This window comes from Myiozetetes cayanensis, unplaced genomic scaffold (assembly GCF_022539395.1).
Source record: "Myiozetetes cayanensis isolate MyiCay16 unplaced genomic scaffold, myiCay2020 scf2-11, whole genome shotgun sequence".
NCBI lineage: Eukaryota > Metazoa > Chordata > Aves > Passeriformes > Tyrannidae > Myiozetetes > Myiozetetes cayanensis.
The window spans coordinates 34,434,487-34,448,648 of record NW_026087411.1 but is presented as its reverse complement, the minus strand read 5'-3'; the positions used below and the strand labels follow the sequence as shown (position 1 = coordinate 34,448,648).

The 14,162-nt window shown below is 42.0% G+C and overlaps 1 protein-coding gene across 1 annotated transcript in view; it reads left to right on the top strand.

The window, feature by feature from the left end:
* The first annotated feature begins 4,500 nt into the window (after positions 1–4,500).
* Positions 4,501–14,162, top strand: part of PRKD3 (protein kinase D3) — a 44,926-nt gene continuing 35,264 nt past the window's right edge. Inside the window, exons 1-2 of the mRNA XM_050315304.1 lie at positions 4,501–4,592; positions 7,074–8,100. Coding sequence (XP_050171261.1) covers positions 7,810–8,100 — 291 coding nt within the window. The 5' untranslated portion in view covers positions 4,501–4,592; positions 7,074–7,809. The remainder of the gene's footprint in view (positions 4,593–7,073; positions 8,101–14,162) is intronic.

Here is a 14,162-nt window from a genome sequence, read left to right as displayed (position 1 = left end):
GTAACAGAAATTGGAACAATTCACAACTGAAAACTATTTTAAAAAATAATACACAAAGCTAAAAAAATCAAAGTTGATGGAAATTCTGTTTTTTCCAGGGATTTATAAAGGAAAAATGTTGTTTAGTCCTATTCTATACCACCTCACTGAAAAGGTGTCAACAGATTGCTCAGTGGTCACCTGTTCTATTTTATACATTTTGAATAGTTGGTTTATTACCCTGAAAAATCTAATAATCAGATGTCATCTAGAGAGGGAAAAAAAAGAAGGGAGTTTATTTGAAGAAAAGCATACACAATGTGTGACAGCATAATCTGTACACTTTCCCTTCCTGTGCCCCACTTGGTGTGACAGTGCCATCTACTGAAGTCCCGATGGACAGACGGTAGAGGCAGTGCTGTCAGAACCTTTTCCTTCTGCTGACTCTCCAACATATCAGCATTTCAGGCCAAACCACCTCTCGGAAGCTGAAGCTGAAGCCACGTGCTCCGTCATTACCTTGGCTATTAACTCTGGAGAAACGCACCGCCAAATGCCGCGGATTTAACGCTCTCCAGTTTTCTCCAGAAGGGGAACTCTTGCAACTTCCACCATTGCAAATGCGGCATTTTCCACTGGCAGAGTGAGCAGAGTCAGTGCGGTTTGTTTAGGTGGTTTGTTTGTTTGTTTGCCTGGAATCCACCTAATACAAGGTAATTTTGAGGCCAGGTTGGATGGGGCTCTGAGCAGCCTGGTCTAGTAGGAGGCATCCCTGCCCATGGCAGAGGGGTTGGAACTAGTCGATCTTTAAGGTCCTTTCCAGTCCAAGCCATTCTATGATCCTATGATTTTGTGCCTGAGCTACGGCTGATTTGCCAGCAGTGGTAAGCCAGCAGTTAGAATACACAGGCTGAGATTTCCAGTGTTTGGCAGCCTGGGCTACTGCAGGCTCAGAAATCCATAGGCAGCTCTTACAGCCCAGAGGGAAAGGGTGGGGTGTGTTCACAGAGAAGCACAAGGGCCTGCAGGTGCCCAGTGCTCACGTGCATCCTGTGAGTTTGAGCTGCTGTTCATCCTGCTTAACTCCTCCACCCCTGATCTCTGTAGGGTTTGGAACAGCCTTTATCAAACTGTGGAAGCATTGCACTGGGTGCAAACTCAGGTTTAAGAGATTCTGTTTCTATGGGCTGATGTTTTCACAGATGAAGTTTTAATAAGTGGAATGTGCAGGTTAACTGTAAACACTTATTTAGACAAATAACTTTATTTCACAGTTGGTACAGTAGAATTATATATATATATATGATATGAATGAAGCTACCCATCTGGCAGATGCAAGGGTCTTTGAGATCAGTCCTTAAACTAGTGGGGGTGAATTCCAAAAGGCCAATTACATATAAGTATGTATTTTGTTTTTCAAATATATGTTTTTACCAAGGTAAATTTTGATTCCATGCTTTTTAAAGCCTACACTAAATTTTTCACGTGTTAGTTGGAGTTGGATTTTGGGACAAAGTTCAACTAAGGGCTCAAACCAAGACGATGAGGTAATTCAGAGACATATCCACATTTCAGGATTTTATCCAAACCAAACCTGAACTCCTAACTCTTTTGGGGGAAGGGGGGGGGGGAAATGAGACAATGACCTGCAAAAAAAAAAAAAAAGAAAAAAAAAAAAAAGCATTTTTATATTTTGACCATAGAAACATAGAGATACTACTTCCTCTTTTTGCAAGCATTTCTTGCAGATCCTGCAGATCTTGCAAATCCTGAACGGGTGCATTTGCTATGCAGCATCAGTGTCAAAAGCAGTGTAAAAATAATCAGGGCAGCATGTGCTTATGGAATTTCACAGACAAATGCACCACTCAAGTCTTCCAAGACACTGCCTTTTTTTTAACCCAGTTAGATGACATGAAAATAAAACATCAGATAGGTGAATAGGAATGATTATATTATGTATCCATTTTCAGATACAAAATATCCAAATGCTAGAGGTATTATTTTCTAACTGGAAAAACTTGATGCATTTTTAGAGTTATAAAACAGTTGTTCCAACTGCAGTTTGTCTATGTAGACCTTGTGGTCCATACAGAATGAAAAACAGTTTTTGTTTATAAAAGCAAATAAATACAATAAAAGTTACCCTTGTTTCCTGGTATCTTGTAGATGCAAGAGAGAGTGATTTCTAAAGGGCAGCTGGCTTCAGCAGGGAAAGCTGAGCTGTGAAAACAAGCTAACCATCTGAGGGAATGATGTGGACTCAGAAAAAAAAGGGACATTGATGAAATCCACAGGAAATCACTAATTATGGTAGTCATAAAAATAACAAACCAGAATGCTCGCCCTGTCAATTACTGCAGACAAGGCTAATGATGTCATGGTGCTGCTACACAGTCACACAAAGTCAGCTGTGCCTATGGACAGATGTGTGTGCTGCTCTATACATAGATGCTGAATGCAGAGCTGCTTTCAGATGTGTTTTACACGGAGATCTTTACAAACAGAACAGGTCTTGGATGCTTCAGGAATATTTGTAGAAAGTAACATTGCACGAATACTGACAGCAGTTTGGTTTATTTTGGCTGCTGTTTTCCTGTGCTCTGTAATAAATTGATTTTAACTAATCCATCTTCTGATTTATGAAAAAGCAGATATTATGGCTTAGGGCAGCAAATTAAATGGCACCAACCCTATTGGATGGTAGAAAGCTGAGCTTCTTTACAAATAAGTATAATCGTTGCCCAGTGACTGTGCTAATTCCTAATATCCATCTGTTATTGTCCATAAACAGCTATTTTTAGGGCTGTTACTCAGAATGTGAGAAGCTTGCTGCACTTTAAATGCACTAGAGCATGTGTTGTGCTAAACATCAAAAATCATGTTTATGGAGGCAAGCTCTGTGTTTACAGTGGTGTCGTGTGGGAGTCCCACTTTAGAGGAAAAAGGAAACGAAGATTGCTCAGTTATCTGGTGCAGAGCTTTGGCAAGAACATCCTCTATTCATGGAATAGCCTTCATTAAGAAGTCCCAGGGTGGTTTTTGGCATTCAAAACCAGTAAAAAGCAGAATCAACCATTAACAGTTTCAGTTTAAAGTACTTCCAGATTTTGACAAGAAGCCGCGGGCTAATTATTTATCAAATGAACTGGCACCAATCAGAGCACAGATCTGGTTACACTCTGAATCAGCTGCACTGTGTAAAGGTCTGATGCAGAACAGGGTGAAGTAAGCGGAAAGACTCCCTTCAGTTTCAGTGGGTTTTAGGGCAGGCCTCAGGAGTGTAAGATGAAGGAAATGAGAACGTGTGTTACAAACAGCGCTACAAATGACAAGACGCTAATCTGCTTCTCCATCTGCGTCTCACTGAGCTGAGCATTAGAAGCCTTTGAATTTCTGTTGACAGTTTGCCTTTTCCAAGTGTTTTTGGTCTGATACATAATTTAAACTTCAGCAACTTCCTATGGTAGTGGATATCATTTTAAGATTTGTACACAGAAACTGAGTCCAAATTCAAGAAGGAAGATTACGGGTTATCTTTTCACAGGGAGCTTTTGGACTGGAGGGAGCTTACTGATACAGTTTTGCCTTGCGGCCAGCTTTATTTGGTACTTCTGCTTGTTGTGTTTGCTAAGTATCTTGCGTGCAGAGATTTGCCGCTGATGCAAGAGTGGCATCATTAACGCAGAGCAGGAAGACAAGATTTGGGTGAATCAGAGTATTAGAAGGGGGACTGAAACGTAATAGCAGACGGCGACAGTAATGTCCGAAAGGGCCCGGAGAACTGAGTTCTTGCTGAGCTGCACTCACGTCCGCGGGGGCTACCAGGAGGCGACGGGGACGCTGGAAGCCCTTACCAGCTCCCAGGTCAGCGCGGCCACAGAGAAGACCAGCGCGATGCTGTGACACACTAGGTCAAGTATTTCCTGTGCAGCGGTGGAGAGGGCCTGCCCGCGGCCCTGGGGACACCCCCGGGGGCTGCGCCGCCCCCAGCCCGGCGGGGTGAGGCGTGAGTGGCGGGGGTGGCGGGACCCGCGGGCTGCGGCGGGCGCGGGGCGCGCCCCGAGGAGGGCGCGGGGGCTGCCCGGGCGCGCGGCCGGCGCTGGCACAGACCCGGAGGGCGCGAGCTGGCGCCGACCCAGCCTCTGGCACGGCTGGAGGCGGCGGGGGCTGGGGAGGCGAGGGCGGCGGCGGGGCGGTGGCTGCAGCCCGAAGCGCGGGGCCCCGCTGCCGGCGCCGTGCCGTTCCACCGTGCCGTTCCACCGTGCCGTTCCACCGCGCCCCGTCCCGTCCCGCCCCGTCCCGCTGTAGCGGTTCGGGACAGCGCCCGCCACGGGCGAGGAAAACTAACGGAAACTCTTACGGCGAGCCCTGCGCCTGCGCCGCCCCGCGCGCGGAGCCCCCCCGCCCACGCGGGGTACGCCGGGGCTCGTGGTTCGCCGGGGCTGGGCGGACGGTGCCCGAGCGCGGCCGCGGGACTACAGCTCCCGGCAGCCCCCGCGGCGCAGCCCCGTCCCGGCCCGTCCCGTCCCGGGCGGCGCTGGAGTGTGCGGGGAGCCGCGGGGCTGGGGATGCGCGAGCGGCCGCTCCGGCCCGGGACAGCGGGGCCGCAGGTGAGCGCGGCGGGGCCGCGGGGGCCGCCGCCGCCGGAGTCCGCCGCGGGAGAGCGGGGTGCGGGGGGTCGGGGCCGCCGCCTCCGCCGTGCCGGGGAAGGGCGGGGGCGGACTCGGAAAGTTCCTGCCGCGGCGGCGGGAGCGGCGGCTCCGGCAGGGGCCGTGTCCCGGGGGAGCCCCCGCCGCTCCCCCCTCCCGGGGAAGCGCCGTCGCGGCGGCAGCTTCGCCCTGGGTGCCCCGGGGTGGGGGCGCCGGGCCGAGGCCACATCATCTCCGGAGATGGTGCCGGCGGGGGCGGGTCGCGCAGCGGGGATTTAAACCTGGGACGGACGGACGGGCGCCGCGCCGGGCCGGCTGGGGCTGCGTGACCCGCGGCAGGCGCGACGCGTCCCGCCGGTCCCTCCCGGGCTGTGCGGGGGGATCCGCTGTCCCTCCCGGCGGGAACCGGGGGTAAGGACAGCCGGGGGAGTCGCTGGGAATGGGGCGCGACGGCCGCGCCTCATCTCGCAGCGGGTTAAGTACCGGGAGTTCGGGAAGCTGCCCGGGAGCTGCTCGTTTTGGGAACAGCCCCGCAAGGAACGGGAGGGTCAGCGCTTCTGGGCGCGGGGAGGTTGGGAGCTGGGAGCAGGGGAAGGGGGCAAAACCTTCCTAGCCTTTGTGCCTCTCTGCTCTTTAGGTGTGGGGTTTCCTTTCCATAAATAAAATACAGAGTTGTGGACTGCACGTAAATGTCACCGTGCACTTATTTTATTTGGTGTTCGGAAGAACTCAATCCTCACTACCAAGTGAGCAGTTTCTATGGCTTTCCTTTCTTAGAAAGATCCATTCTTTCCCCCCGCCCCGAGTAGCAAAAATAGCCTTCTTTAAAGGCTTATTTGCAAATACAGGTGGTGTGAAAAGGCTTTGTCAGTGCAAATGTATCATGCTTTTTGTAAATATAATTGATGTTCTAATTAGGCAGCTGTAGGTGAGCTTTTGCAGTGTGTTTTCACTATCTAAATTAAATTTGCATAGTAGACTCATTAATTCTTTCTCATCATAAGGCTTTTCTGTTCTCTATTATGTTGGTTAGGCATTACTGTAATTCTAATTCACCCCTAAGGCTTTGTATTTGCTCACTCTGGTATCTCTGAGAGGTAAGGGAAAGAAAACCGGTATGTACAAAACAAAAGTCGTCTTCAGGCAAAGTTGAAGGCACTGTGAAGCTGCTTTCTTGAGAAAGTTTCTTAAGGTTTGCTGTTCTTACTCTTCCTGTTTTTGACCTTCATCTGAATTGCATTTAGTGTGTTCTCTAAGGCAAAAGTTATCTTTTCATATGTTGTTGCTAAATGGCCAGCAACTCTTGCATATTTGAAGACAACAGTTTCTAGATACCTGTGCTGAAAATCTGGAAGTTATCAAATTGTTCTCTCTTATGGAGCCCTTGTTAGGAATTTTAGCTCAGTACCAAGAGCTTCTTTTCCTTCCAGTACTGAAATTTGTGTACCTCTCTTTCCTATTTACCTTTCAGAATGCAATGACAATGGAACTTTAAGTTATTACACTGGTAATACAAAGAGTGCATAATCTGTTAAACGGACTGTTTTACCAATTCTCAGCCTTGTTTCTAGTAAGGATAGCTTATATATACTATGCGCAATAAACTGTGGCATTTCTCTTCTGAAATTTCGTTTCAAGAATGATATTCTTTCTGAGATTTTATTTTTTTGTACATAAGGGAAGGAAAGAAAACCTTTTCGTGTGGCAGAAGTTGCATGGGGGATCTGGAAATTATTCTTTTCAAATATTTCAGTTGCTCATGAAATGCTTGAAATATCGAATTGGGTAAAATAGCACTTTGTAACAAGTATCTTGAGCCCATGCTCATGAAATTATTTATTTTAAAAAGTTGTAGCCAACTTGCTGTTTTAATCAGACGTGTGAGTGTAAATTGATTTTTTTTTTCCAAAGGAACCAATGCTCAATTGTATGCTCTGCATATCTTTCTGTAGTTGGAGTTTATGCAAGACATTTTTCAGTTGTCTTGAATGACAGTATTAAAATCCTGAGTACATGCTACGTAGTGTTTGAGTTTTGACTTTGTTGGTTTTTTTTTTGACATTTTAATGCATTTAATAAATTTCCTTCCCTGCCCACCAGCTTCTCAATATAAACCTACAGTGCAGAGCTGTGGTCTACTGCCCCCTCTCCCCACCTTTTTAATTTTTTTCCTTTTAACTGCTAAGTACTTTGCTCTGTCAAATTACCATTAATTAGAAGTTGTGGTAACCTACTGGGCAGTGTTAGATCTGATTTGTCATGTGTATCATACGGTGGGAAAGTAATTGAGTTGAACTTATAAGTAAAATAAATGTTACTAAAATAACACATTTGAGTAAAAGAAGTTGGTGATTCTGTTGCTTCGAAGTAGAGCGTTTATGACACTGCTATGCGACTTAATACATTTCGTGTGAAATGACAACTTTATCTTTTCCCCTACAGGCAGACTACAACGTTTCAAAATGCTGGAGATTATCTGGGTGAAGCTAGAGATTACATTTAATGTGATTCGGTCTTCAGACATTCTGCTCTTCCATTTCATGAGCTAAAATATTTTATAAAAATGAAATCAGATATCTTCGCTGATCTCCAGGTTAACTGTGTCCTGTGAATTCAGAGAAGCCTTTCTGAAGGAGGAATAGATTCATCACATACATGGACTTCCATTGTTACTCAAGGATACAGTTCTTTTTTTTTTCATTCTAAAAGGCTGTCTTCATGAAGATGAGTCTGCATTTGAGATATGATCTGTGCAATTAGGTGAATGAAGATACTTTTAATGAATTACCAACATCTATTTCCATCTATTTCTCCAGCTTTTGTTTTTTAAGGAAAATGAAGGACAAGTATAAAACAGCAGAGCTGATGTGTTTCTGTGAGGCCTTTATGTAAGCCTCTGTTGTCTGGATGTGGTGCTAAAGGACAGGCAATCTGCTTTTGATCAGCTGATTGTAACTGCAGAAAGACAACCTTTAATTTAAAGTAACTTGCAGCTGTAATTATTTTGCTCTTTGGCTTGCACGACTGAAAGGGAAATTTAAGTTTTACTGGTCATTTTACTGAACTAAGAAAGGGAAACTTACATTATCCTTGTTTGCATTTCAAACTAAGAACTGATAACGTGTTTTTTCTTGGAATTTGACTACTAGGGAGATCTTGACAGAGTAAAGCAAGTCAGATGTCAGCAAACGACTCTTCTCCCCCATCCTTACAGAAGTTTTCCCCACCTACGTGTCATGTTGCTGCACCACAGACCCCAACTTTGTCTTCAAGTCCCCAGTCGGGGATCTCCAGTCGACTCTCCAATGGCAGTTTCAGTACCCAGAGCCTCACCAACTCCAGAGGCTCTGTGCATGGGATCTCCTTCCTTCTGCAGATTGGTCTCACTCGAGAGACTGTCACCATTGAAGCTCAGGACCTGTCCCTCTCTGCTGTTAAAGACCTCGTGTGCTCGATAGTTTACCAGAAGGTATGGTTTAACCACATTCTGTTCATGGCGTCACATGGTAACAGACTGCTTAGTAATAACAATGTGTGACTGAATGGTGCCAAGAGGTTTGGTACAGTGGCAAAGATCCATGTTAGGTATTAGCAGTTATGCACAAATTTTTCTAACTCTCAAGGTGGAAGCTTTTCATTCAAAAGGAATAAACCCTCCTGTTACTTTCTCACTTGTGAAATCTAGCAAAAGAAGATGTAGTACTAAATTTTCTGCAAGAATTATTTTTCACAATATGGAGAGTATGTCCTTTCAGCAATTGTCACTGATACCTTAGGTTTTTATAGTTTATGCTTACTGTTGTTAAGGAGTATTCTTGAAACTGTATAGCCAGCCCTAATGAAAGGACCAGTTGTGGCTATAGACATGCACTGCACGCTTGCAGACTTGCAGGAAGGACATAACACTGATCTTGCTGGTTTTGCATCCAAGTTTTATCTTTATTTAGGTTTGATAGGTCAGATCCTACTAAGCAACCTTAAAAGCAGTTAACAATATTTCATAAATAAAAAAGTAATTGCTCTTTCCCTGCAAGGCCAGGGGTGAGTGAGAGTGAGGGAATTGAAAGTGAATTATTTTGTAGGGAATTGATTTCTCTATGTCTTTCATTATTGTGATTTGTATTTATGGTTGGTTAGTTTTATATGAATTTTTTGTACTTAATAGCTTGAAAGAATGTAAACTCATATGTTATTTCCATATGCTTGTGTTATCTTTTTTCCCCATCTCATTACTTACTGAATCTTCCATATTTTTACAAACTAGTTGTCAAGCAAACCAATTTCAGAATAACTATCAAAATGTAGTTCAGCATGTTAGTTCCTTTCTGAAGAGATGACTTATTTGGGTCGGCTTCTTTTTTTTTTTTCCTCCATGTACCATGTGTGTTAGCTACACCTTTTTGCAGCCATTTTAGGGGCTGCTTTTTCTTTCTATATGAGCTCTTTCTATTTGTATCTGCATATTTCCTGTCTTCTGTCTTAAAGAAAGATGAAAACAAATACACTCACACTTACTTTTCTTTTTCCTTTCTGTTCTCTTGGCAGGCTCAGCTAAACGTTTAGCTCAAGTCCTTGTTATAGCTCAAGAAACTTCTTACATGCTGAGCCTAGTTTACTGCAAAACTGATGAGGATTTCATGATCAGTTTTTCTCTTTTGTCTGGTTTTGCTGCAGATTTTGCTCTCCTGTAGCTGATGCTATGAGTAAATGACTGCTCAGTGAAAACATGTTTGCAGGCAGCAAACTGATCAGGAAACAACCTCACGTGTGGTGGATTCATCTTTCATAAGTAGTTTTGCAGCCACTGCCTCTGCCCTCTATTTGACAACAAAAGGTCCCGCCTTGACTTTTTTCCCTTAGATCTGTTGACTGTTGCAAGATTAAATATTCTGGATTAGTATATATAAGACTGTGTTATTTTGTGTAGTCATGTGTACGGTTGCCTTTTTTTCCTGGTTGAAAGCTTTGAATCTTCTGGGTATGCTGTTGAGGCTCAACAGTGCAAAAGCTTCCCTTTCCTCTGTTATTCCACAACCTGCTTCAACTGCCTTGTCTTGATGTCATTTCAGGGTACTGTATAGTTTGTTCCTGTGATAGTTCTGTGCTTAGCAGTATCTACTTACTGTTGCATTCTTTAGTGAATAAGGAGAAATACTTTTTTTACATTGAAATAATAAGTTACAATTTTTCTTCCTATTTGAGTGTTATCTTTATTAGAGTTAAATGGATGTTTCCTTACTTTAAAATCACATTTCAGGCTTTTGTTCCTCTACGTATCTGGAACAAAATAAAACTTTAAGGAGTCCTTCATTTACTTGGGATCTTGAACTACCTGCCTAATTGTATTTGAGACTACAGTTACAGTATCAAAAATGTTGATTAGGACTAGAAGATCTCCGAGGATGCTGGATATTAACCTTTTTAAAACTAATTATAGCATCCTTGGACATTTTCAGAAAAATTATCTTATCTGCATTACCTTTATTTCTTTTGGGGGAAATAATCCACTGGGGGAAGTTAGGGAAAAAGTACTGTGTTTACCTAAAGTGTTTTCATAGCGCTTTACATATTGCCAGCCTTGCTATATTACTGATGGTCACCTGTGCTTTCTGCTTCAGACACTGGTCTTCTGTGTAGCTCTTTTGAGTTTTACAGAAGTGTGATTAGAAGCAGCATCAACAGAACTGAAACTAAAGAGGCATGTGCCTGCAAGGAGAGCGAGATGAGTGATGCAAATATTTGGTGTGTCTCTTAGCTGTGTTACAAATCTTATAGACATCAGGAGATGTTTTTACTTTTAAAATGTTTTTCTTTAAACTTTAAATTTTCAAGTGTAAAGTTGAATTGGAGAGGCACTGTGTTAGGGTTATTGTATGTTGGAATACTTAATAGAAGTCCTCAGAGAAGACAAACTTAAGACTTTATAGGGATGCTTCAAAAAATTCTTGCTGGAACAGAGGGAGTCTGTTTAGAAGCAGAAAATGTGTAGCAAAATCTGCAAGTGGACAGTGTGTGTCCTTGCACAATGATCAAATATTGCAGAGTCGAGTTCTTAATCCTGTTTTGTGTTGGAATATTGTTTTTCCATTCCTCATGTGAGAGCACATGAAGTAGAACAAATGTATTACTAACTTAAAACAAGAAACTTGCGATGTGGTGATGCTCCACTACCTGCAAATGGAGAATTATGTAGGACAGCATACTGTAAATGCTTTATTCTAGCTTATTTATTTTGTTCTAGTTAAACTGATAGCCATAAGTGGAAAACGTTTGATTGTTCTGTGCTATTACTTTTGTAGTATCAGGACCTGCAAGATTTATTGTAACTTCTTCCTTAAACTTAAAAATCTTCACTTTCACGTTTCTGCAGCTTCTCTTATCTGCCTTTTTTTTTTTTAGTCTACAGAGCCGTCCTTCATAATTTTCACTTTCAGTCATGCTCACTATTCTCCTTCTTTACATGTTTCCTCTGATGGCTTTACTACATTTTGCTCTGAAATAGACTAATTGCTCTCCTACTGTAGAGTGTTTGTCTGAAATTCTCCTGATTCTTTAACTGTTGCCTTCTTTTTGACTTGAATACTGATACATTATTTACCCACACACTCTGTTCCTTACTCTTCCAAACAAATTTTTCTACTTGACTGAACCCATCCAAGCAGTCAGCACTTAGCATAGTCAAAGGGATTTTTCTTATGTCTTACTTACTGGATTTTTCTTGCGTATTTTCATCATGTTGTGCTCTTGCATGTCTTAAATAAAGTAAAAAAAGCCAATCAAACTTATTTTCTCACTTTCTTCCTCCATTTTCCTCTGTCCTTATATATTTCTGGTGTTTCATTCATGTTTACTGCACTCATTTCCTGTCTATTTATCTTTTTCATATCGATTTTGATTCAGGCTAGTATTATTTTGTGTCTTAATTCACTCCTGAAAGTAATTTTTCCTTCCATGGTCTGCCTGTTTCTGGTTTTCTCTTAAACCTTCTTTGCCAGCAGTGTTTATAATTCTGCTGTTCCTGAACTCTTCTGTATGTAGTGCTTTGATTTTTAAAATTTCTCTCTTCAAAGTAGTCTCTTATTGTCTTGCTTATGTATAGTCTTGAAAACCTTATCTGGCACCTGTTACTTTCATCTTGATTCCTGTAACTCTTTTTTATTTGGTGTCATTGCTTTTGGTAACAGTAATATTTTTGTTATGTATTTTCTTCATTCTATCATGATCATTCTCTATAAACCTTGTCTATAATTGTCTTTCTCTAAAAAGCAAATTAACAATTGCATATAATCTCATTTCTACTTGATGATTAACTTCCTTTGTGCTTCCTTGTTCCTTCGTCTTGTTTTTTGGCTATTTTTTTCTGTGGTCTCTATAGGCAGAGTCTTTCAGGTGTAATTTTGTGTCCTCTTCCAGCATTATTTACATTTTCTTACTAGTGTTAATTGTCTGATTGTTTCCCACTACATTATGCTGTTTTGTCTTGAATTTCTGTCAATAACTTCTTACATACTTGTATTTAAATCTTCAAGGACTCTATACTGTGTAAGGTGTTGCGAACACAGTTACTGGAAGTATAGCTGTGTTCATAAGGAGTTAAGTTTTGTATATGACACCTGCTTGTGAGTCTTTCTACTATTTCTGTAGTTTCATACTTGCATTGTTCTTTTAAATGTTGAAGTTCTGGTAATGTTGTATTTTCTGGTTAATAATTCATATAATCTGAATTGAATGTGATCCTATTAGTATGTATGCACTTTTTTGATAGTCCTGCCTGTTTTTTTAATTAGACTATGTGGGATTTAATTTTCAATAATTAGAGTATGGCTGAAGTCGTTGGATTGTTTGGAAAACTAGCTGGTTTTCTTTGACAATGAAGCAGACTGGGGCGTGAGGAGGAGGGAAATGAGGAGATGTGTTCAAACATTTTGGTTTCATAATCTTGGGGGGAAAAAAAGCCTGGCACAAATAACATACAAATGTATCTGTAGAATTTTCTAACCAAGAGACCTGTAACTGTATATCTGTATTATTGATGTATCTAAGAACTCAAATTTTAAATGGAGCTGAGTTAAAGTAGTTTGGATAGCTGGCTCTTCAGTGAGGGCTGCTGAATGGATCTTTACAACTTTTGCAGTAAAAACTTAATTGAGTGTAATAAATAGGTAACAGTACTGCAACCATCATTCTGTTTTATTTCTCCAGGTTAAACTTGTAATAGTTCATGGTATTTATTTTTGAATGACTCTAAAATGAATGTAAATCATGTTCTCTATCCATCAACTATGCTCAAATCTTTTTTCCCCCTACTGCTCTGCCTTCTAGTCATCTGTTTTCTTCATATGAGAATTCTAAATTCTCATATCTCTCCTAAATTATCTCCAATAATCTCTCCTAAATAATTCAGGAGAGTAAGAGAGTTGAGGCACACTTGTGAAAACATGCTTGTGAGAAGGTGGGAGCTGGGCAGTTACTGGGGGTACAGTGGTTTTATATGTGGGGCAGATCAGCATTTCCAGTTTGGTAATAGGTTTGTATGCTGGAAAACCTAGCCAAGCAGTAGTCCAAGTATGTCTGTACTGAAGCATCTGATGAGGGAAAGATCTGCAACACGTTTGAAGCTAATTGTCTGTGTGATAATGTGATTTGGCACATGATTCTGAAGAGTGGGAGTGAATAACTGGGTAGGGATGCAGGATAATAGAATGGAGTGATTTCAGCAAACGAAGAGACTTTCCAATGGTGTTTTGCACCATTAGACTTTGGAATCAACTTTCAGTGGTTTGAAGCATTTGTTTTGAGTTATGATGGGTCATGAGATATTGGACCTTGAAACAATATCCTCCTACGCTTTTCCCTAGTGTGAATTTTTGGCGAGTAGTCCAGAACTTTGTAAAGCAAGTCCTGGAACCTGAAGTAGAGGGATTTTTTCAGTCACTGCCAAGATAGAAAGAAGCCTCCGTTGTGTTTTGCTCAGCAATACTGACCACTGTATGTTGAGTTCTTCTGGAAAAAAGGTCAATGTAATGTACTATCAATTAAAGCTGGTCATACTGTATTACTTACAGTATAAGCATTCTAGATAACACCAATTGTTTTTCCTCAGTGTAACTGCAGTAACGCACTAGTAGTGTTCCTTGTGCTAGTACAACCCAAGTACTAAGGCTTGCATGTATTCTTGATGTAAGGCGGTGATATCGGTATACCAGAGATTAATTTTGGAACAGTCTGTTGCATACGTAGACTTCCCACAAGTGATTTCCTGTAGCTAGATGCTCTTTTGGAACTGTTAATGCTGGGAACAGTCATCTTTTTGCTTTTAGGAAACACAGTAATACCAGGATTAGCAGTTTATATGCTCTGAGTCACTGTGCAGATACTTTGGGCTTTTATGCAGGAAAGTAATAGCTGTATAATCCCGTAAGATAAAACAGGCTTTAAAAAATTCTGCTTTGAGTTTTGTTTTCAAGTTTACATTATGAGCTCTTAACACTTCAAAGGAACTGGATAGTGTTTGTCCTTAACAGCTTCATG